Here is a 23,911-nt window from a genome sequence, read left to right on the forward strand (position 1 = left end):
ATAAGTTAACACACAGGACTAGAGGACAGAGACATGAGTTAACACAGGACTAGAGGACAGAGACATGGGTTAACACACAGGACTAGAGGACAGAGACAGAGACATGAGTTAACACACAGGACTAGAGGACAGAGACATGAGTTAACACACAGGACTAGAGGACAGAGACATGAGTTAACACACAGGACTAGGGGACAGAGACATAAGTTAACACACAGGACTAGAGGACAGAGACATGAGTTAACACAGGACTAGAGGACAGAGACATGGGTTAACACACAGGACTAAAGGACAGAGACAGAGACATGGGTTAACACACAGGACTAGAGGACAGAGACATGAGTTAACACACAGGACTAGAGGACAGAGACATGGGTTAACACACAGGACTAGAGGACAGAGACATGAGTTAACACACAGGACTAGAGGACAGAGACATGAGTTAACACACAGGACTAGAGGACAGAGACATGAGTTAACACACAGGACTAGAGGACAGAGACATGAGTTAACACACAGGACTAGAGGACAGAGACATGAGTTAACACAGGACTAGAGGACAGAGACATGGGTTAACACACAGGACTAGAGGACAGAGACAGAGACATGAGTTAACACACAGGACTAGAGGACAGAGACATGAGTTAACACACAGGACTAGAGGACAGAGACATGAGTTAACACACAGGACTAGAGGACAGAGACATGAGTTAACACACAGGACTAGAGGACAGAGACATGAGTTAACACACAGGACTAGAGGACAGAGACATGAGTTAACACACAGGACTAGAGGACAGAGACATGAGTTAACACACAGGACTAGAGGACAGAGACATGAGTTAACACACAGGACTAGAGGACAGAGACATGAGTTAACACACAGGACTAGAGGACACGTTGTGAGCGTGCTCAGTCTGTTTCCTGTCTGACCTTTCCGACGGAGGGGAAGCCAATCAGTGCAACACGAGCGTCTCCAGATTTCATGACATCGAAGCCCTCTCCTTTGGCTCCTGCGGACTTGGACGGTTCCAGCAGCTGGGCGCGGTACTTCGCTAGCTTAGCCTTCAGCAGGCCCAGATGGTACTCCGTGGCTACACACACAGGGGGAAATACTGGGACTTAGCCTTCAGCAGGCCCAGATGGTACTCTGTGGCTACACACACAGGAGGAGATACTGGGACTTAGCCTTCAGCAGGCCCAGATGGTACTCTGTGGCTACACACACAGGGGGAAATACTGGGACTTAGCCTTCAGCAGGCCCAGATGGTATTCTGTGGCTACACACACAGGGGGAAATACTGGGACTTAGCCTTCAGCAGGCCCAGATGGTACTCCGTGGCTACACACACAGGGGGAAATACTGGGACTTAGCTAGCTTAGCCTTCAGCAGGCCCAGATGGTACTCCGTGGCTACACACACAGGGCCACATATCACACTTTCACAAAATGCATGAAGACATGGCTAAAGGTCAATCAGATTTGTGAACATGGTCCCTAAGCTGTGTGTTGCCGCTTTCCATGTCTGTTGTCTGTAACTTGTGAGGTGTAGAAACACTTTGTTGCTTTTATGAATTTTGTTCTATGTTGCTCTGTCTGTATGCTACGTCTTGCTTGTTCTATGTTGCTCTGTCTGTATGCTACGTCTGGCTTGTTCTATGTTGCTCTGTCTGTATGCTACGTCTTGCTTGTTCTATGTTGCTCTGTCTGTATGCTACGTCTTGCTTGTTCTATGTTGCTCTGTCTGTATGCTACGTCTGGCTTGTTCTATGTTGCTCTGTCTGTATGCTACGTCTTGCTTGTTCTATGTTGCTCTGTCTGTATGCTACGTCTTGCTTGTTCTATGTTGCTCTGTCTGTATGCTACGTCTGGCTTGTTCTATGTTGCTCTGTCTGTATGCTACGTCTTGCTTGTTCTATGTTGCTCTGTCTGTATGCTACGTCTTGCTTGTTCTATGTTGCTCCGTCTGTGTGCTATGTCTTGCTTGTTCTATGTTGCTCTGTCTGTATGCTACGTCTTGCTTGTCCTATGTTGCTCTGTCTGTATGCTACGTCTTGCTTGTTCTATGTTGCTCTGTCTGTATGCTACGTCTGGCTTGTTCTATGTTGCTCTGTCTGTATGCTACGTCTTGCTTGTTCTGTTGCTCTGTCTGTATGCTACGTCTTGCTTGTCCTATGTTGCTCTGTCTGTATGCTACGTCTTGCTTGTCCTATGTTGCTCACTGCTCAATGACTGTCTATATTGTAATTGTTTTTAATAACCTGCCCTGGGACTGCCTTTGAAAATTAGCCGGCCGGCTAAAACCGGCACTTTTACTGAAACGTTGATTAATGTGCACTGTCCCTGTAAAAATAAAATAAACTCAAACACAACCCAGCCGGCCTCTCGGCACACCTCTGCCTGACCCTGAGCACCTCTGCCTGACCCTGAGCACCTCTGCCTTACCACTCTGCCTGACCCTGAGCACCTCTGCCTTACCACTCTGCCTGACCCTGAGCACCTCTGCCTTACCACTCTGCCTGACCCTGAGCACCTCTGCCTTACCACTCTGCCTGACCCTGAGCACCTCTGCCTTACCACTCTGCCTGACCCTGAGCACCTCTGCCTTACCACTCTGCCTGACCCTGAGCACCTCTGCCTTACCACTCTGCCTGACCCTGAGCACCTCTGCCTTACCACTCTGCCTGACCCTGAGCACCTCTGCCTTACCACTCTGCCTGACCCTGAGCACCTCTGCCTTACCACTCTGCCTGACCCTGAGCACCTCTGCCTTACCACTCTGCCTGACCCTGAGCACCTCTGCCTTACCACTCTGCCTGACCCTGAGCACCTCTGCCTTACCACTCTGCCTGACCCTGAGCACCTCTGCCTTACCACTCTGCCTGACCCTGAGCACCTCTGCCTTACCACTCTGCCTGACCCTGAGCACCTCTGCCTTACCACTCTGCCTGACCCTGAGCACCTCTGCCTTACCACTCTGCCTGACCCTGAGCACCTCTGCCTTACCACTCTGCCTGACCCTGAGCACCTCTGCCTTACCACTCTGCCTGACCCTGAGCACCTCTGCCTTACCACTCTGCCTGACCCTGAGCACCTCTGCCTTACCACTCTGCCTGACCCTGAGCACCTCTGCCTTACCACTCTGCCTGACCCTGAGCACCTCTGCCTTACCACTCTGCCTGACCCTGAGCACCTCTGCCTTACCACTCTGCCTGACCCTGAGCACCTCTGCCTTACCACTCTGCCTGACCCTGAGCACCTCTGCCTTACCACTCTGCCTGACCCTGAGCACCTCTGCCTTACCACTCTGCCTGACCCTGAGCACCTCTGCCTTACCACTCTGCCTGACCCTGAGCACCTCTGCCTTACCACTCTGCCTGACCCTGAGCACCTCTGCCTTACCACTCTGCCTGACCCTGAGCACCTCTGCCTTACCACTCTGCCTGACCCTGAGCACCTCTGCCTTACCACTCTGCCTGACCCTGAGCACCTCTGCCTTACCACTCTGCCTGACCCTGAGCACCTCTGCCTTACCACTCTGCCTGACCCTGAGCACCTCTGCCTTACCACTCTGCCTGACCCTGAGCACCTCTGCCTTACCACTCTGCCTGACCCTGAGCACCTCTGCCTTACCTTTGTTTTTCTGTGTTCGAGAGATCTCTCTCTCTATCTCTCCTATCTTCTCCAGGATACCCATGTTGTCGTAGCGGGCAGGTTACACTTCTAGTCTGGTTACTGCCTGGAGAGAGACACACATCAGACTGGTTACTGCCTGGAGAGAGACACACATCAGACTGGTTACTGTCTGGAGAGAAACACACATCAGACTGGTTACTGTCTGGAGAGAAACACACATCAGACTGGTTACTGCCTGGAGAGAGACACACATCAGACTCGTTACTGTCTGGAGAGAGACTGACATCAGACTGGTTAGTGCCTGGAGAGAGACACACTACATCAGACTGGTTAGTGCCTGGAGAGAGAGACACACTACATCAGACTGGTTACTGTCTGGAGAGAGACAGACATCAGACTGGTTACTGCCTGGAGAGAGACACACTACATCAGACTGGTTACTGTCTGGAGAGAAACACACATCAGACTGGTTACTGCCTGGAGAGAGACACAGTACATCAGACTGGTTACTGCCTGGAGAGAGACACACATCAGACTGGTTACTGTCTGGAGAGAAACACACATCAGACTGGTTACTGTCTGGAGAGAGACAGACATCAGTCTGGTTACTTTCTGGAGAGAGACACACATCAGACTGGTTAGTGCCTGGAGAGAGACACACATCAGACTGGTTACTGCCTGGAGAGAGACACACATCAGACTGGTTACTGTCTGGAGAGAAACACACATCAGACTGGTTACTGCCTGGAGAGAGACACACATCAGACTGGTTACTGTCTGGAGAGAGACTGACATCAGACTGGTTAGTGCCTGGAGAGAGACACTACATCAGACTCGTTACTGTCTGGAGAGAGACTGACATCAGACTGGTTAGTGCCTGGAGAGAGACACACTACATCAGACTGGTTAGTGCCTGGAGAGAGAGACACACTACATCAGACTGGTTACTGTCTGGAGAGAGACAGACATCAGACTGGTTACTGCCTGGAGAGAGACAGACATCAGACTGGTTACTCTCCTGGAGAGAGACACTACATCAGACTGGTTATTGCCTGGAGAGAGAGACACATCAGACTGGTTACTGCCTGGAAAGAGACACTACTTCAGACTGGTTACTGTCTGGAGAGAGACAGACATCAGATTGGTTACTGCCTGAAGAGAGACACTACTTCAGACTGGTTACTGTCTGGAGAGAGACACTACATCAGACTGGTTACTGCCTGAAGAGAGACACTACATCAGACTGGTTACTGCCTGGAGAGAGACACTACATCAGACTGGTTACTGCCTGGAGAGAGACACTACATCAGACTGGAACCACTGGAGGCTGCTGGGTGGAGGACGGCTTATAATAATGGCTGGAACGGAGCGAATGGAAACCATGTGTTTGATACCATTCCACTCCAGCCATTACCACGAGTCCATCCTCCCGAATGAAGGTGCCACCAACCTTCTGTGATTGGAACGTGTCAACACTGCTACTCCCCAATAGCCTAGCAAGCTCGCTAACTAGCGGTAGCTTCCTGTGTTAGGCAACTAGTGAGAAGACCGCAACATTAATTTGTCAATCAAATAAAAACTACAGATTTAACTAAAATCCAAGAAGTTAACATACAAACACAAAACTGATCAGCCGGTAGTAATATCTATGAAAAATATACACTTTAAATGTGTTCGACTCAACTGCATGCATAGAAAAATGACATCACAAACCGGAACTACAGGGTTCCGTTCTCTTTTCATTCCGGTGGGGAACAAAACATCTAACGTTAAACACCTGGAAAAATAGTTCCTAGTCAAATATCAAGTAGTTTACAGAACACTGTTCGAGTGGACTTACTGCCCTACATGTTTAGAATAAATTCAGACATGTGTAGTTGGTGAACATGGAGGCCGGGTGTCATAAATAGAACACATGGAGGAGGAGTTATAAAGCGTTATAACGGAAGCGTCCTTCAGCCGCGGGTTCTGGTCCGATGACAGATCCTTCCCACGGTAACACAGCGGACATGGCCGCGTCCACCGGAGGATCATCCACCGCGGGCATCCAGGGGTTCCCCATCATAACCGGCAGGCCCCCGGAGGACAGCACCGGTAAGGACCCGGAGCAGACCGGAGAACCGAAGAAAAAGCCGTGCAGGGCTTGTACCGACTTCAAGTCGTGGATGAAGGTCCAGAAAACGCCACAGACCCCAGCAGCAGCGCCACAGGTGAGCATGGCTCTCGACCTTCGCCCCTCCCGAGTCCGTACGGGAGTTGCAACGATGGGACAAGACTGGAACTACTACCAATTGGAAATCACTAAATTGGAGAGAAAACGGGATTTAAAATATATTTATTTCCATGGGAGAGAAACTGAATGTAATTATCTGCAGTTGACATAACTAAGTAAATGGAAGAATACTCTTATTGCAATGTGGGTGGCTCTTAAAATAGTCTTTGGTTGTGCATAGTGTAGTCTTCGGCACAAGGTGTTGCCAGGGAACAGCACCCTCTTAGATGTAGGAGGTGACGATCTGCAACACGGATTGGCTCCCGTGCTGAGGTGAAGAGCTCAGAAGTCCCTGCCCTGTCCAGAAGTCCCTGCCCTGTCCAGAAGTCCCTGCCCTGTCCAGAAGTCCCTGCCCTCTCCAGAAGTCCCTGCCCTCTCCAGAAGTCCCTGCCCTCTCCAGAAGTCCCTGCCCTCTCCAGAAGTCCCTGCCCTCTCCAGAAGTCCCTGCCCTCTCCAGAAGTCCCTACCCTATCCAGAAGTCCCTGCCCTATCCAGAAGTCCCTGCCCTATCCAGAAGTCCCTGCCCTATCCAGAATAGCCTTCTCTCTAGATCTTTGACAGCTGGATCTGCTATCCTTTCACCCTCCTCCATGGCCATTAATGCATTAAACTGAAAATGAATTAAACTATTTACCCATTTAATAACCAGACCTTCATACAAACTTGCTCTATGCTGAATTCTTGACGCACAATCGACTGTTCTGCAATATGCTGCCAGCACACCCACAAGTGAGCCACGCATGATTTACTGCGTAATGACGCGCATGGCCAGTTTCACTACCGGATAGCCTACTAACTCTGCCAGGCCTCTACTATTATCTAGTAGAGGATCTATTTAGATTAGTAAACCTGAATGATGTCAGTGTGGATAGCCTACTAACTCTGCCAGGCCTCTACTATTATCTAATAGAGGATCTATTTAGATTAGTAAACTTGAATGATGTCAGTATTAGTAAACCTAACTGATGTCAGTGTGGATAGCCTACTAACTCTGCCAGGCCTCTACTAATAGAGGATCTATTTAGATTAGTAAACCTGAATGATGTCAGTGTGGATAGCCTACTAACTCTGCCAGGCCTCTACTATTATCTAATAGAGGAGCTATTTAGATTAATAAACCTGAATGATGTCAGTGTGGATAGCCTACTAACTCTGCCAGGCCTCTACTATTATCTAATAGAGGATCTATTTAGATTAGTAAACCTGAATGATGTCAGTGTGGATAGCCTACTAACTCTGCCAGGCCTCTACTAATAGAGGATCTATTTAGATTAGTAAACCTGAATGATGTCAGTGTGGATAGCCTACTAACTCTGCCAGGCCTCTACTATTATCTAATAGAGGATCTATTTAGATTAGTAAACCTGAATGATGTCAGTGTGGATAGCCTACTAACTCTGCATGTGTTTCATCATGTTGAGTAATGATGACTTGGTAATGCCCATCAGAGAACTCAGTCAAGCAGAATGTGTGTCTGTCTGTATCTCTGTGTGTGTTTGTGTGTAGGCGGCCCCAGCTGAGCATGTGGAGCCCCAGCGGCAGCCGGAGTGTCCGCTGGACAGGGAAGAGTTAGGGCGTAACACCTGGTCCTTCCTGCACACCATGGCAGCTTACTACCCAGACCGGCCCTCCCCCAGACAGCAGACAGACATGGGACAGTTCATCAACCTCTTCTCTAAGGTCTTCCCCTGCGAGGAGTGTGCTGAGGACCTGCGGACAAGGTCAGGGGTTAGAGGTTATGTTATTGTGTGTTACGTTGGCTGGTGTTGAGAGTTGTATAATTGGTTCTAGTGGGTTAAAGGTCACAGATGATTGGCAGTAGATACAGGTCCACTTCCTGCCCAACTAGATACCCAGGAGTAGCATTGCATCAATCAATGGTTGCATGCCACGTCATCCACTGTGCAGTCGGGCGTCAGATTGCTATATTATATGTGGTTAGCTGATCTGTTAAACACCTGTCCAGGCATTGTAAGATCGTCTGCAATGTAGTCGAGTAGGGACTCCACCACAGTGTTGACTAAATGACATCACTTCCTGTTTCCTCAGGCTGAAGACCAATCAGCCAGACGCCAGTAGTCGCCACGCCCTCTCCCAGTGGCTGTGTGGCGTCCATAACGACGTCAACGCTCGGCTGGGGAAGCAGCCGTTTGACTGTTCCCTCGTGGATGAGAGGTGGAGGGACGGTTGGAAAGATGGCAGCTGTGACTGATTCATTACTGTTACCTGGGAACTGAGAGATACAGGACGCGTCTATTCTATTCTATTCACTGTATAGGAGCGTTTAGGGAACTATCTGGCATCTGACACAGAGACTATGTTCTATTTTCTGATTGGCTACGGATCTACATGATGCTCACTATCAATCTGTTGTCCAGTGTCTACAGAAAGTATTCATACCCCTGGACTAATTACACATGTTGTTGTGTTACAGCCTGAATTCAACATGGATTAAATACCCCATAATGACATCACAATACCCCATAATGACATCACAATACCCCATAATGACATCACAATAACCCATAATGACATCACAATACCCCATAATGACATCAAAATACCCCATAATGACATCACAATACCTCATAATGACATCACAATACCCCATAATGACATCACAATACCCCATAATGACAAAAGTGAAAACAGGTTTTTAGAAATGTTATCAAATGTATTGAAAATTAAATACAGAAATATCTCATTTTACAAGTATTCACACCCCTGAGTCAGTACATGTTAGAATCATCTTTGGCATCGATTTACAGCTGTGAGTCTTTCTGGGTAAGCTTTGTGGGTAATTCTCTAAGAACTTTACACACTTGGATTGTACAATATTTGTAGCATGTTTTGGAATACTCCCAGTATCTGTTGGGAAGCAGACAACCAGGTTTTCCTGGGATTTTGTCTGTGCTTCACTCTATTCCGTTTATTTTTATCCTAAAAAACTCCCCTAGTCCTTGCCGATGACAAGCATACCCATAACATGATGCAGCCACCTCATCTTTGAAAATATGAAGAGTGTTACTCAGTGATGTTGTGTTGGATTTGCCCCAAACATAACACTTTGTATTCAGGACATAAAGTTAATTTCTTTGCCACATTTTTGAAGTTTTACGTTAGTGCCTTATTTGTTTGGAATATTTTTATTCTGTACAGGCGTCCTTCTTTTCACTCTGTTAATTGGGTTAGTATTGTGGAGTAACTACAATGTTGTTGATCCATCCTCATTTTTCTCATATGATCAAAGCCATTAAACTCAAAAAAACTGTTTTGCAGTCGCCATTGGCCCCATGGTGGAATCCCTGAGCAGTTTCCTTCCTCTCCGTTAACCGAGTTAGAAAGGACGCCTGTATCATTGTAGTGACTGGGTGTATTGATACACCATCCGAAGTGTAATTACTAACTTCACCATGATCAAAGGTTTGATTCTGTGTTTGAAATTCACTGCTCAACCGGAGGGACCTTACAGATAATTGTATGTGTGGGGTACAGAGATGAGGTAGTCATTCAAATTCAAAAATCATGTTATTATTGCACACAGAGTGAGTCCATGTGACTTGTTAAGCACATTTCTACTCCTGAACTTATTTAGACTGACCGTAACAAAGGGGTTTAATCACATGAAATGTTATGTGTCACATGCAGCAAAATGCTGAACACCAACAATGCAGTTAAGAAAAATACACCTTAAGTAAAATATAAGAAAGAAAAGTAACAAATAATTAAAGAACAGCAGTACAATAACAAGGTTGTATACAGGGTATTACGGTACAGAGTCAATGTGGAGGCTATATACAGGGTATTACGGTACAGAGTCAATGTGGAGGATGTATACAGGGTATTACGGTACAGAGTCAATGTGGAGGCTATATACAGGGTATTACGGTACAGAGTCAATGTGGAGGCTATATACAGGGTATTACGGTACAGAGTCAATGTGGAGGCTATATACAGGGTGTTACGGTACAGAGTCAATGTGGAGGCTATATACAGGGGATACCGGTACAGAGTCAATGTGGAGACTATATACAGGGGGTACTGATACAGAGTCAATGTGGAGGCTATATACAGGGTATTATGGTACAGAGTCAATGTGGAGGCTGTATACAGGGTATTACGGTACAGAGTCAATGTGGAGGCTATATACAGGGTGTTACGGTACAGAGTCAATGTGGAGGCTATATACAGGGTATTACGGTACAGAGTCAATGTGGAGGCTATATACAGGGTATTACGGTACAGAGTCAATGTGGAGGCTATATACAGGGTGTTACGGTACAGAGTCAATGTGGAGGCTATATACAGGGTATTACGGTACAGAGTCAATGTGGAGGCTATATACAGGGTATTACGGTACAGAGTCAATGTGGAGACTATATACAGGGGGTACCGGTACAGAGTCAATGTGGAGGCTATATACAGGGTGTTACGGTACAGAGTCAATGTGGAGACTATATACAGGGGGTACCGGTACAGAGTCAATGTGGAGGCTATATACAGGGGGTACCAATACAGAGTCAATGTGGAGGCTATATACAGGGGGTACCGATACAGAGTCAATGTGGAGACTATATACAGGGGGTACCGATACAGAGTCAATGTGGAGGCTGTATACAGGGGGTACCGATACAGAGTCAATGTGGAGACTATATACAGGGGGTACCGATACAGAGTCAATGTGGAGGCTATATACAGGGGGTACTGATACAGAGTCAATGTGGAGGCTATATACAGGGGGTACTGATACAGAGTCAATGTGGAGGTTACAGTGCCTTGCGAAAGTATTCGGCCCCCTTGAACTTTGCGACCTTTTGCCACATTTCAGGCTTCAAACATAAAGATATAAAACTGTATTTTTTTGTGAAGAATCAACAACAAGTGGGACACAATCATGAAGTGGAACGACATTTATTGGATATTTCAAACTTTTTTAACAAATCAAAAACTGAAAAATTGGGCGTGCAAAATTATTCAGCCCCTTTACTTTCAGTGCAGAAAACTCTCTCCAGAAGTTCAGTGAGGATCTCTGAATGATCCAATGTTGACCTAAATGACTAATGATGATAAATACAATCCACCTGTGTGTAATCAAGTCTCCGTATAAATGCACCTGCACTGTGATAGTCTCAGAGGTCCGTTAAAAGCGCAGAGAGCATCATGAAGAACAAGGAACACACCAGGCAGGTCCGAGATACTGTTGTGAAGAAGTTTAAAGCCGGATTTGGATACAAAAAGATTCCCAAGCTTTAAACATCCCAAGGAGCACTGTGCAAGCGATAATATTGAAATGGAAGGAGTATCAGACCACTGCAAATCTACCAAGACCTGGCCGTCCCTCTAAACTTTCAGCTCATACAAGAAGACTGATCAAAGATGCAACCAAGAAGCCCATGATCACTCTGGATGAACTGCAGAGATCTACAGCTGAGGTGGGAGACTCTGTCCATAGGACAACAATCAGTCGTATATTGCACAAATCTGGCCTTTATGGAAGAGTGGCAAGAAGAAAGCCATTTCTTAAAGATATCCATAAAAAGTGTTGTTTAAAGTTTGCCACAAGCCACCTGGGAGACACACCAAACATGTGGAAGAAGGTGCTCTGGTCAGATGAAACCAAAATTGAACTTTTTGGCAACAATGCAAAACGTTATGTTTGGCGTAAAAGCAACACAGCTCATCACCCTGAACACACCATCCCCACTGTCAAACATGGTGGTGGCAGCATCATGGTTTGGGCCTGCTTTTCTTCAGCAGGGACAGGGAAGATGGTTAAAATTGATGGGAAGATGGATGGAGCCAAATACAAATCAAATTTTATTTGTCACATACACATGGTTAGCAGATGTTAATGCGAGTGTAGCGAAATACAGGACCATTCTGGAAGAAAACCTGATGGAGTCTGCAAAAGACCTGAGACTGGGACGGAGATTTGTCTTCCAACAAGACAATGATCCAAAACATAAAGCAAAATCTACAATGGAATGGTTCAAAAATAAACATATCCAGGTGTTAGAATGGCCAAGTCAAAGTCCAGACCTGAATCCAATCGAGAATCTGTGGAAAGAACTGAAAACTGCTGTTCACAAATGCTCTCCATCCAACCTCACTGAGCTCGAGCTGTTTTGCAAGGAGGAATGGGAAAAAATGTCAGTCTCTCAATGTGCAAAATTGATAGAGACATACCCCAAGCGACTTAAAGCTGTAATCGCAGCAAAAGGTGGCGCTACAAAGTATTAACTTAAGGGGGCTGAATAATTTTGCACGCCCAATTTTTCAGCTTTTGATTTGTTAAAAAAGTTTGAAATATCCAATAAATGTCGTTCCACTTGATGATTGTGTCCCACTTGTTGTTGATTCTTCACAAAAAAATACAGTTTTATATCTTTATGTTTGAAGCCTGAAATGTGGCAAAAGGTCGCAAAGTTCAAGGGGGCCGAATACTTTCGCAAGGCACTGTATATACAGGGTGTACCAGTACAGAGTCAATGTGGAGACTATATACAGGGGGGTACCGGTACAGAGTCAATGTGGAGGCTATATACAGGGGGTACCGATACAGAGTCCATGTGGAGGCTGTATACAGGGGGTACCGATACAGAGTCCATGTTCGGGGGCACTGGTTAGTTGAGGTAATATATATACACTACCGGTCAACAGTTTTAGAACACCTCATTCAAGGGTTTTTATTTATTTTTACATTGTAGAATAAACGTGAATTGACTACAGGACTATTGACATATGGAATCAAGTAGTGACCAAAAAAGAGTTAAACAAATCAAAATATATTTCATATTTGAGATTCTTCAAATAGCAGCCCTTTGCTTTGATGACAGCTATGCACACTCTTGGCATTCTCTCAACCAGCTTCATGAGGTAGTCACCTGGAATGCATTTCAATTAACAGGTGTGCTGCCTTAATTTATGGAATTTATTTCCTTAATACGTTTGAGCCAATCAGTTGTGTTGTGACATTGTAGGTGTGGTATACAGAAGATAGCCCTATTTAGTAAAATACCAAGTCCATATTATGGCAAGAACAGCTCAAATAAGCAAAGAGAAACGACAGTCCATCATTACTTTAAGACATGAAGGTCAGTCAATACGGAAAATTTCAAGAACTTTTAACGTTTCTTCAAGTGCAGTCGCAAAAACCGTCAAGCGCTGTGATGAAACTGGCTCTCATGAGGACCGCCACAGGAAAGGAAGACCCAGAGTTATCTCTGCTGGAGAGGATAAGTTAATTAGAGTTAACTGTCTCTCATGAGGACCGCCACAGGAAAGGAAGACCCAGAGTTACCTCTGCTGCAGAGGATAAGTTAATTATAGTTACCAGCTTCAGAAATTGCAGCCCAAATAAATGCTTCACAGAATTCAAGTAACGGACACATCTCAACATCAACTGTTCAGAGGAGATTGTGTGAATCAGGCCTTCATGGTCAAATTGCTGCAAAGAAACCACTACTAAAGGACACCAATACGAAGAAGAGACTTGCTTGGGCCAAGAAACACAATCAATGGACATTGGACCACTAGATATTTGTCCTTTGGTCTGGAGTCCAAATTGGCGATTTTTGGTACGTACCGCTTTGTCTTTGTGAGATGAGGTGTGGCAGAATGGATGATCTCTGCATGTATGGTTCCCACCGTGAAGCATGGAGGAGGAGGTGTGATGGTGTGGAGGTGCTTTGCTGGTGACGCTGTCTGTGATTTTTTTTTTAATTCAAGGCACTCTTAACCAGCATGGCTACCACAGCATTCTGCAGCGATGCGCCATGCCATCTGGTTTGCTCTTAGTGGGACTATCATTTGTTTTTCAACAGGACAATGACCCAACACACCTCTAGGCTGTGTAAGGGCTATTTGACCAAGAAGGAGAGTGATGGAGTGCTGCATCAGATGACCTGGCCTCCACAATCCCCCTACCTAAACCAAATTGAGTTGGTTTGGGATGAGTCGGACCGCAGAATGAAGGAAAAGAGGCCAACAAGTTCTCAGCATATGTGGAAACTCCTTCAAGACTGTTGGAAAAGCATTCCAGGTGAAGCTGGTTGAGAGAATGCCAAGAGTGTGCAAAGCTGTCATCAAGGCTATTAGTTGTGATGTCTTCACTATTAGAAAATAGTAACAATAAAGAAAACCCCCTTGAATGAGTAGGTGTTCTAAAACTGTTGACCAGTAGTGTACATGTAGGCAGAGTTAAAGTGACTATGCATAGATAATAATCAGAGAATAGCAGCAGTGTAAAAGAGAGGGGGGGGGGGGGGGGGGTAGAAGCTCTTCAGGAGTCTTATAGCTGGGGGGTAGAAGCTGTTCAGGAGTCTTATAGCTGGGGGGTAGAAGCTGTTGAGGAGTCTTATAGCTGGGTGGTAGAAGCTGTCGAGGAGTCTTATAGCTGGGGGAGTAGAAGCTGTTCAGGAGTCTTGTAGCTGGGGGGTAGAAGCTGTTCAGGAGTCTTATAGCTGGGGGGTAGAAGCTGTTGAGGAGTCTTATAGCTGGGGGGTAGAAGCTGTTCAGGAGTCTTATAGCTGGGGGTAGAAGCTGTTGAGGAGTCTTATTGCTGGGGGGTAGAAGCTGTTGAGGAGCCTTTTGGACCGAGACTTGGCACTCCGGTACCACTTGCCATGCGGTTGCAGAGAGAACAGTCTATGACTGGGGTGGCTGGAGTCTTTGACAGGAAGCTTGGCCCCAGTAATGTACTGGGCCGTACGCACTACCCTCTGTAGTGCCTTGCTTTCGGAAGCCGAGCAGTTGCCATACCAGGCAGTGATGCAACCAGTCAGGATGCTCTCGATGGTGCAGCTGTATAACCTTTTGAGGATCTGAGGACCCATGACAAATCATTTCAGTCTCCTGAGGGGGAATAGGTTTTGTCGTGCCCTCTTCGTGACTGTCTTGGTGTTCTTGGACCATGTTAGTTTGTTGGTGATGTGGACACCAAGGAACTTGAAGCTCTCAACCTGCTCCATTACAGCCCCGTCAATGAGAATGGGGGCGTGCTCAGTTCTCCTTTTTCCTGTAGTCCACAGTCATCTCCTTTGTCTTGATCACGTTAAGGGAGAGGTTGTTATTCTGGCACCACACGGTCAGGTCTCTGACCTCCTCCCTATAGGCTGTCTCATCGTTGTCGGTGGCCATGCAGTCATGAGTGAACAGGGAGAACAGGAAGGGACTGAGCACTTACCCCTGAGGGGCTCTTGTGTTGAGGATCAGCGTGGCGGATGTGTTGTTACCTACCCTTACCACCTAGGGGGCGGCCCGTCAGGAAGTCCAGGATCCAGTTGCAGAGGGAGGTGTTTAGTCCCAGGATCCTTAGCTTAGTGATGAGCTTTGAGGGTACTATGGTGTTGAACGCTGAGCTGTAGTCAATGAACAGCATTCTCACATAGGTGTTCCTTTAATCCGGGTGGGAAATACTTATTGACTCAAGATTTGTATTAATTTAATTTGTAAAAATGTCTAAAAACATAATTTCACGTAGACATTTTGTATTGTATGTATTATTGATCCCCAAAATCTCAATTGAATCCATTATAAATTCAGGCTATAACACAAGAACAACGTGGAAAAGTCAAGGGGTGTGAATACATTCTGAAGGCTCTGCAGATATTTAGACATATCGAAGATACTTGCACATATTTCCCTTGGGATTTACAGTACCTGAACTATCCAACTACAGAGCTCCTGGTCTACCTGAACTATCCAACTACAGAGCTCCTGGTCTACCTGAACTATCCAACTACAGAGCTCCTGGTCTACCTGAACTATCCAACTACAGAGCTCCTGGTGTACCTGACTACAGAGCTCCTGGTCTACCTGACTACAGAGCTCCTGGTCTACCTGACTACAGAGCTCCTGGTCTACCTGAACTACAGAGCTCCTGGTCTACCTGACTACAGAGCTCCTGGTCTACCTGAACTACAGAGCTCCTGGTCTACCTGAACTATCCAACTACAGAGCTCCTGGTCTACCTGAACTATCCAACTACAGAGCTCCTGGTCTACCTGAACTACAGAGCTCCTGGTCTACCTGAACTACAGAGCTCCTGGTCTACCTGACTACAGAGCTCATGGTCTACCTGAACTACAGAGCTCCTGGTCTACCTGACTACAGAGCTCCTGGTCTACCTGACTACAGAGCTCCTGGTCTACCTGAACTACAGAGCTCCTGGTCAACCTGAACTACAGAGCTCCTGGTCTACCTGACTACAGAGCTCCTGGTCTACCTGACTACAGAGCTCCTGGTCTACCTGAACTACAGAGCTCCTGGTCTACCTGACTACAGAGCTCCTGGTCTACCTGACTACAGAGCTCCTGGTCTACCTGACTACAGAGCTCCTGGTCTACCTGACTACAGAGCTCCTGGTCTACCTGAGCTACAGAGCTCCTGGTCTACCTGACTACAGAGCTCCTGGTCTACCTGACTACAGAGCTCCTGGTCTACCTGACTACAGAGCTCCTGGTCTACCTGAACTACAGAGCTCCTGGTCTACCTGAACTACAGAGCTCCTGGTCTACCTGAACTACAGAGCTCCTGGTCTACCTGACTACAGAGCTCCTGGTCTACCTGACTACAGAGCTCCTGGTCTACCTGAATTACAGAGCTCCTGGTCTACCTGAACTACAGAGCTCCTGGTCTACCTGAACTACAGAGCTCCTGGTCTACCTGAACTACAGAGCTCCTGGTCTACCTGAACTACAGAGCTCCTGGTCTACCTGAACTGAACTACAGAGCTCCTGGTCTACCTGAACTACAGAGCTCCTGGTCTACCTGAACTACAGAGCTCCTGGTCTACCTGAACTACAGAGCTCCTGGTCTACCTGAACTACAGAGCTCCTGGTCTACCTGACTACAGAGCTCCTGGTCTACCTGACTACAGAGCTCCTGGTGTACCTGACTACAGAGCTCCTGGTCTACCTGAACTACAGAGCTCCTGGTCTACCTGAACTACAGAGCTCCTGGTCTACCTGAATTACAGAGCTCCTGGTCTACCTGACTACAGAGCTCCTGGTGTACCTGAACTACAGAGCTCCTGGTCTACCTGAACTACAGAGCTCCTGGTCTACCTGAATTACAGAGCTCCTGGTCTACCTGACTACAGAGCTCCTGGTGTACCTGAACTACAGAGCTCCTGGTCTACCTGAACTACAGAGCTCCTGGTCTACCTGACTACAGAGCTCATGGTCTACCTGAACTACAGAGCTCCTGGTCTACCTGACTACAGAGCTCCTGGTCTACCTGACTACAGAGCTCCTGGTGTACCTGAACTACAGAGCTCCTGGTCTACCTGAACTACAGAGCTCCTGGTCAACCTGACTACAGAGCTCCTGGTCTACCTGAACTACAGAGCTCCTGGTCTACCTGAACTACAGAGCTCCTGGTCAACCTGACTACAGAGCTCCTGGTCTACCTGAACTACAGAGCTCCTGGTGTACCTGAACTACAGAGCTCCTGGTCTACCTGAACTACAGAGCTCCTGGTCTACCTGACTACAGAGCTCATGGTCTACCTGAACTACAGAGCTCCTGGTCTACCTGACTACAGAGCTCCTGGTCTACCTGACTACAGAGCTCCTGGTCTACCTGAACTACAGAGCTCCTGGTCAACCTGAACTACAGAGCTCCTGGTCTACCTGACTACAGAGCTCCTGGTCTACCTGACTACAGAGCTCCTGGTCTACCTGAACTACAGAGCTCCTGGTCTACCTGACTACAGAGCTCCTGGTCTACCTGACTACAGAGCTCCTGGTCTACCTGACTACAGAGCTCCTGGTCTACCTGACTACAGAGCTCCTGGTCTACCTGAGCTACAGAGCTCCTGGTCTACCTGACTACAGAGCTCCTGGTCTACCTGACTACAGAGCTCCTGGTCTACCTGACTACAGAGCTCCTGGTCTACCTGAACTACAGAGCTCCTGGTCTACCTGAACTACAGAGCTCCTGGTCTACCTGAACTACAGAGCTCCTGGTCTACAGAGCTCCTGGTCTACCTGAACTACAGAGCTCCTGGTCTACCTGAACTACAGAGCTCCTGGTCTACCTGAACTACAGAGCTCCTGGTCTACCTGAACTACAGAGCTCCTGGTCTACCTGAACTACAGAGCTCCTGGTCTACCTGAACTACAGAGCTCCTGGTCTACCTGAACTACAGAGCTCCTGGTCTACCTGACTACAGAGCTCCTGGTCTACCTGACTACAGAGCTCCTGGTGTACCTGACTACAGAGCTCCTGGTCTACCTGAACTACAGAGCTCCTGGTCTACCTGAACTACAGAGCTCCTGGTCTACCTGAATTACAGAGCTCCTGGTCTACCTGACTACAGAGCTCCTGGTGTACCTGACTACAGAGCTCCTGGTCTACCTGAACTACAGAGCTCCTGGTCTACCTGACCTTACAGAGCTCCTGGTCTACCTGACTACAGAGCTCCTGGTCTACCTGACTACAGAGCTCCTGGTCTACCTGAACTACAGAGCTCCTGGTCTACCTGACTACAGAGCTCATGGTCTACCTGAACTACAGAGCTCCTGGTCTACCTGACTACAGAGCTCCTGGTCTACCTGACTACAGAGCTCCTGGTCTACCTGAACTACAGAGCTCCTGGTCAACCTGAACTACAGAGCTCCTGGTCTACCTGACTACAGAGCTCCTGGTCTACCTGACTACAGAGCTCCTGGTCTACCTGACTACAGAGCTCCTGGTCTACCTGACTACAGAGCTCCTGGTCTACCTTAATTACAGAGCTCCTGGTCTACCTGACTACAGAGCTCCTGGTGTACCTGACTACAGAGCTCCTGGTCTACCTGACTACAGAGCTCCTGGTGTACCTGACTACAGAGCTCCTGGTCTACCTGACTACAGAGCTCCTGGTGTACCTGACTACAGAGCTCCTGGTCTACCTGACTACAGAGCTCCTGGTCTACCTGACTACAGAGCTCCTGGTCTACCTGAATTACAGAGCTCCTGGTCTACCTGACTACAGAGCTCCTGGTGTACCTGACTACAGAGCTCCTGGTCTACCTGACTACAGAGCTCCTGGTGTACCTGACTACAGAGCTCCTGGTGTACCTGACTACAGAGCTCCTGGTCTACCTGACTACAGAGCTCCTGGTCTACCTGACTACAGAGCTCCTGGTGTACCTGACTACAGAGCTCCTGGTGTACCTGACTACAGAGCTCCTGGTGTACCTGACTACAGAGCTCCTGGTCTACCTGACTACAGAGCTCCTGGTCTACCTGACTACAGAGCTCCTGGTGTACCTGACTACAGAGCTCCTGGTGTACCTGACTACAGAGCTCCTGGTCTACCTGACTACAGAGCTCCTGGTCTATCTGACTACAGAGCTCCTGGTCTACCTGACTACAGAGCTCCTGGTGTACCTGACTACAGAGCTCCTGGTCTACCTGACTACAGAGCTCCTGGTCTACCTGACTACAGAGCTCCTGGTGTACCTGACTACAGAGCTCCTGGTCTACATTACAGTCTGTCTGGGTGTTAACACATGTCCTGGATGTTACATAGTAGATGTTAGTGTATAATCTATATAGTGTATGATCTACATAATGTTTAATCTACATAGTGTATGATCTATGTAGTGTATGATCTACATAGTGTTTGATCTATATAGTGTATGATCTTTATAGTGTATGATCTATTTAGTAGATGTTAGTTTATTATCTATATAGTGTATGATCTATATAGTAGATGTTAGTGTATGATCTACATAGTGTATGATCTATATAGTATATGATCTATATAGTGTATGATCTTAATAGTGTATAATCTATATAGTGGATAATCTATATAGTGTGTGATCTGTATAGTGTATACTCTATATAGTGTATGATCTATATAGTAGATGTTAGTGTGTGATCTATATAGTGTATGATCTATATAGTAGATGTTAGTGTATGATCTACATAGTGTATGATCTATATAGTAGATGTTAGTGTATGATCTATATAGTGTATGATCTATATAGTAGATGTTAGTGTATGATCTATATAGTGTTATCTATATAGCAGATGTTAGTGTATGATCTATATAGTGTATGATCTATAAAGCAGATGTTAGTGTATGATCTATATAGCGTATGATCTATATAGTGTATTATCTATATAGTAGATGTTAGTGTATGATCTATATATTGTATGATCTATATAGTAAATGTTAGTGTATGATCTATATAGTGTTTGATCTACATAGTGTGTGATCTATATAGTAGATGTTAGTGTATGATCTATATAGTAGATGTTAGTGTATACTCTATATAGTGTATGATCTATATAGTAGATGTTAATGTATGATCTATATAGTGTATGATCTATATAGTAGATGTTAGTGTATGATCTATATAGTAGATGTTAGTGTATGATCTATATAGTGTATGATCTATATAGTAGATGTTAGTGTATGATCTATGTAGTGTATGATCTATATAGTGTATGATCTATATATTAGTGGTTAGTGTGTGATCTATATAGTGTATGATCTATATAGTAGATGTTAGTGTATGATCTATATAGTAGATGTTAGTGTATACTCTATATAGTGTATGATCTATATAGTAGATGTTAGTGTGTGATCTATATAGTGTATGATCTATATAGTAGATGTTAGTGTATGATCTATATAGTGTATGATCTATATAGTAGATGTTAGTGTATGATCTATATAGTAGATGTTAGTGTATGATCTATATAGTGTATGATCTATATAGTAGATGTTAGTGTGTGATCTATATAGTGTATGATCTATATAGTAGATGTTAGTGTGTGATCTATATAGTGTATGATCTATATAGTAGATGTTAGTGTATGATCTATATAGTAGATGTTAGTGTATGATCTATATAGTGTATGATCTATATAGTAGATGTTAGTTTATGATCTATATAGTAGATGTTAGTGTATGATCTATATAGTAGATGTTAGTGTATGATCTATATAGTGTATGATCTATATAGTAGATGTTAGTGTATGATCTATATAGTGTATGATCTATATAGTAGATGTTAGTGTATGATCTATATTGTGTATGATCTATATAGTAGATGTTAGTGTATGATCTATATAGTGTATGATCTATATAGTGTATGATCTATATAGTAGATGTTAGTGTGTGATCTATATAGTGTATGATCTATATAGTAGATGTTAGTGTATGATCTATATAGTGTATGATCTATATAGTAGATGTTAGTGTATGATCTATATAGTGTATGATCTATATAGTAGATGTTAGAGTGTGATCTATATAGTGTATGATCTATATAGTGTATGTATATAGTAGTGGTTAGTGTGTGATCTATATAGTGTATGATCTATATAGTAGATGTTAGTGTATGATCTATATAGTAGATGTTAGTGTATACTCTATATAGTGTATTATCTATATAGTAGATGTTAGTGTATGATCTATATAGTGTATGATCTATATAGTAGATGTTAGAGTGTGATCTATATAGTGTATGATCTATATAGTAGATGTTAGTGTATGATCTATATAGTAGATGTTAGTGTATGATCTATATAGTGTATGATCTATATAGTAGATGTTAGTGTATGATCTATATAGTGTATGATCTATATAGTAGATGTTAGTGTATGATCTATATAGTGTATGATCTATATAGTAGATGTTAGTGTATGATCTATATAGTGTATGATCTATATAGTAGACGTTAGTGTATGATCTATATAGTGTATGATCTATATAGTAGATGTTAGTGTATGATCTATATAGTGTATGATCTATATAGTAGATGTTAGTGTATGATCTATATAGTGTTATCTATATAGCAGATGTTAGTGTATGATCTATATAGTGTATGATCTATAAAGCAGATGTTAGTGTATGATCTATATAGTGTATGATCTATATAGTGTATTATCTATATAGTAGATGTTAGTGTATGATCTATATATTGTATGATCTATATAGTAAATGTTAGTGTATGATCTATATAGTGTTTGATCTACATAGTGTGTGATCTATATAGTAGATGTTAGTGTATGATCTATATAGTAGATGTTAGTGTATACTCTATATAGTGTATGATCTATATAGTAGATGTTAATGTATGATCTATATAGTGTATGATCTATATAGTAGATGTTAGTGTATGATCTATATAGTAGATGTTAGTGTATGATCTATATAGTGTATGATCTATATAGTAGATGTTAGTGTATGATCTATGTAGTGTATGATCTATATAGTGTATGATCTATATATTAGTGGTTAGTGTGTGATCTATATAGTGTATGATCTATATAGTAGATGTTAGTGTATGATCTATATAGTAGATGTTAGTGTATACTCTATATAGTGTATGATCTATATAGTAGATGTTAGTGTGTGATCTATATAGTGTATGATCTATATAGTAGATGTTAGTGTATGATCTATATAGTGTATGATCTATATAGTAGATGTTAGTGTATGATCTATATAGTAGATGTTAGTGTATGATCTATATAGTGTATGATCTATATAGTAGATGTTAGTGTGTGATCTATATAGTGTATGATCTATATAGTAGATGTTAGTGTGTGATCTATATAGTGTATGATCTATATAGTAGATGTTAGTGTATGATCTATATAGTAGATGTTAGTGTATGATCTATATAGTGTATGATCTATATAGTAGATGTTAGTTTATGATCTATATAGTAGATGTTAGTGTATGATCTATATAGTAGATGTTAGTGTATGATCTATATAGTGTATGATCTATATAGTAGATGTTAGTGTATGATCTATATAGTGTATGATCTATATAGTAGATGTTAGTGTATGATCTATATTGTGTATGATCTATATAGTAGATGTTAGTGTATGATCTATATAGTGTATGATCTATATAGTGTATGATCTATATAGTAGATGTTAGTGTGTGATCTATATAGTGTATGATCTATATAGTAGATGTTAGTGTATGATATATATAGTAGATGTTAGTGTATGATCTATATAGTGTATGATCTATATAGTAGATGTTAGTGTATGATCTATATAGTGTATGATCTATATAGTAGATGTTAGTGTATGATCTATATAGTGTATGATCTATATAGTGTATGTATATAGTAGTGGTTAGTGTGTGATCTATATAGTGTATGATCTATATAGTAGATGTTAGTGTATGATCTATATAGTAGATGTTAGTGTATACTCTATATAGTGTATGATCTATATAGTAGATGTTAGTGTGTGATCTATATAGTGTATGATCTATATAGTAGATGTTAGTGTATGATCTATATAGTGTATGATCTATATAGTAGATGTTAGTGTATGATCTATATAGTGTATGATCTATATAGTAGATGTTAGTGTATGATCTATATAGTGTATGATCTATATAGTAGATGTTAGTGTATGATCTATATAGTGTATGATCTATATAGTAGATGTTAGTGTATGATCTATATAGTGTATGATCTATATAGTAGATGTTAGTGTATGATCTATATAGTAGATGTTAGTGTATGATCTATATAGTAGATGTTAGTATGTAATCTATATAGTAGATGTTAGTGTATGATCTATATAGTGTATGATCTATATAGTAGATGTTAGTGTGTGATCTATATAGTGTATGATCTATATAGTAGATGTTAGTGTATGATATATATAGTAGATGTTAGTGTATGATCTATATAGTGTATGATCTATATAGTAGATGTTAGTGTATGATCTATATAGTGTATGATCTATATAGTAGATGTTAGTGTATGATCTATATAGTGTATGATTTATATAGTAGATGTTAGTGTATGATCTATATAGTAGATGTTAGTGTATACTCTATATAGTGTATGATCTATATAGTAGATGTTAGTGTGTGATCTATATAGTGTATGATCTATATAGTAGATGTTAGTGTATGATCTATATAGTGTATGATCTATATAGTAGATGTTAGTGTATGATCTATATAGTGTATGATATATATATTGTAGATGTTAGTGTATGATCTATATAGTAGATGTTAGTGTAT

The 23,911-nt window shown here is 43.6% G+C and overlaps 2 protein-coding genes across 5 annotated transcripts in view; one reads left to right on the forward strand and one right to left on the reverse strand.

Moving 5' to 3' along the window:
* LOC139421685 (developmentally regulated GTP binding protein 2) overlaps positions 1-5,377 on the reverse strand; it is a 30,597-nt gene extending 25,220 nt beyond the window's left edge. The window contains exons 1-3 of one of the 4 annotated variants that reach the window (XM_071172779.1): positions 5,350-5,377; positions 3,634-3,739; positions 934-1,094 (exon numbers count right to left, since the gene is read on the reverse strand). In XM_071172779.1, coding sequence (XP_071028880.1) covers positions 934-1,094; positions 3,634-3,697 — 225 coding nt within the window. In that variant the 5' untranslated portion in view covers positions 3,698-3,739; positions 5,350-5,377. Of the gene's footprint in view, positions 1-933; positions 1,095-3,633; positions 3,740-5,086 lie in introns of all 4 variants that reach the window. The other 3 variants (XM_071172777.1, XM_071172780.1, XM_071172778.1) reach the window with 3 other exon arrangements.
* Positions 5,378-5,404: 27 nt separating this feature from the next.
* Positions 5,405-9,011, forward strand: LOC139421686 (FAD-linked sulfhydryl oxidase ALR-like). Its single transcript, XM_071172781.1, has 3 exons — positions 5,405-5,846; positions 7,415-7,629; positions 7,958-9,011. Exons 1-3 carry the CDS (start codon positions 5,613-5,615, stop codon positions 8,118-8,120), a joined length of 612 nt encoding a protein of 203 aa, XP_071028882.1. The 5' UTR covers positions 5,405-5,612; the 3' UTR covers positions 8,121-9,011.
* The last annotated feature ends 14,900 nt before the right edge of the window (positions 9,012-23,911 follow it).

This window comes from Oncorhynchus clarkii, chromosome 12 (assembly GCF_045791955.1).
Source record: "Oncorhynchus clarkii lewisi isolate Uvic-CL-2024 chromosome 12, UVic_Ocla_1.0, whole genome shotgun sequence".
NCBI classification, from domain to species: Eukaryota; Metazoa; Chordata; class Actinopteri; order Salmoniformes; family Salmonidae; genus Oncorhynchus; species Oncorhynchus clarkii.

Bases quoted from the DNA above. Each gene is read 5' to 3' on its own strand.
- LOC139421686 (XM_071172781.1), top strand. From the start codon at position 5,613: ATGACAGATCCTTCCCACGGTAACACAGCGGACATGGCCGCGTCCACC. The intron at 5,847-7,414 runs GTGAGCATGGCT...GTTTGTGTGTAG, and splicing joins CCCCAGCAGCAGCGCCACAG to GCGGCCCCAGCTGAGCATGT. The intron at 7,630-7,957 runs GTCAGGGGTTAG...CTGTTTCCTCAG, and splicing joins GCTGAGGACCTGCGGACAAG to GCTGAAGACCAATCAGCCAG.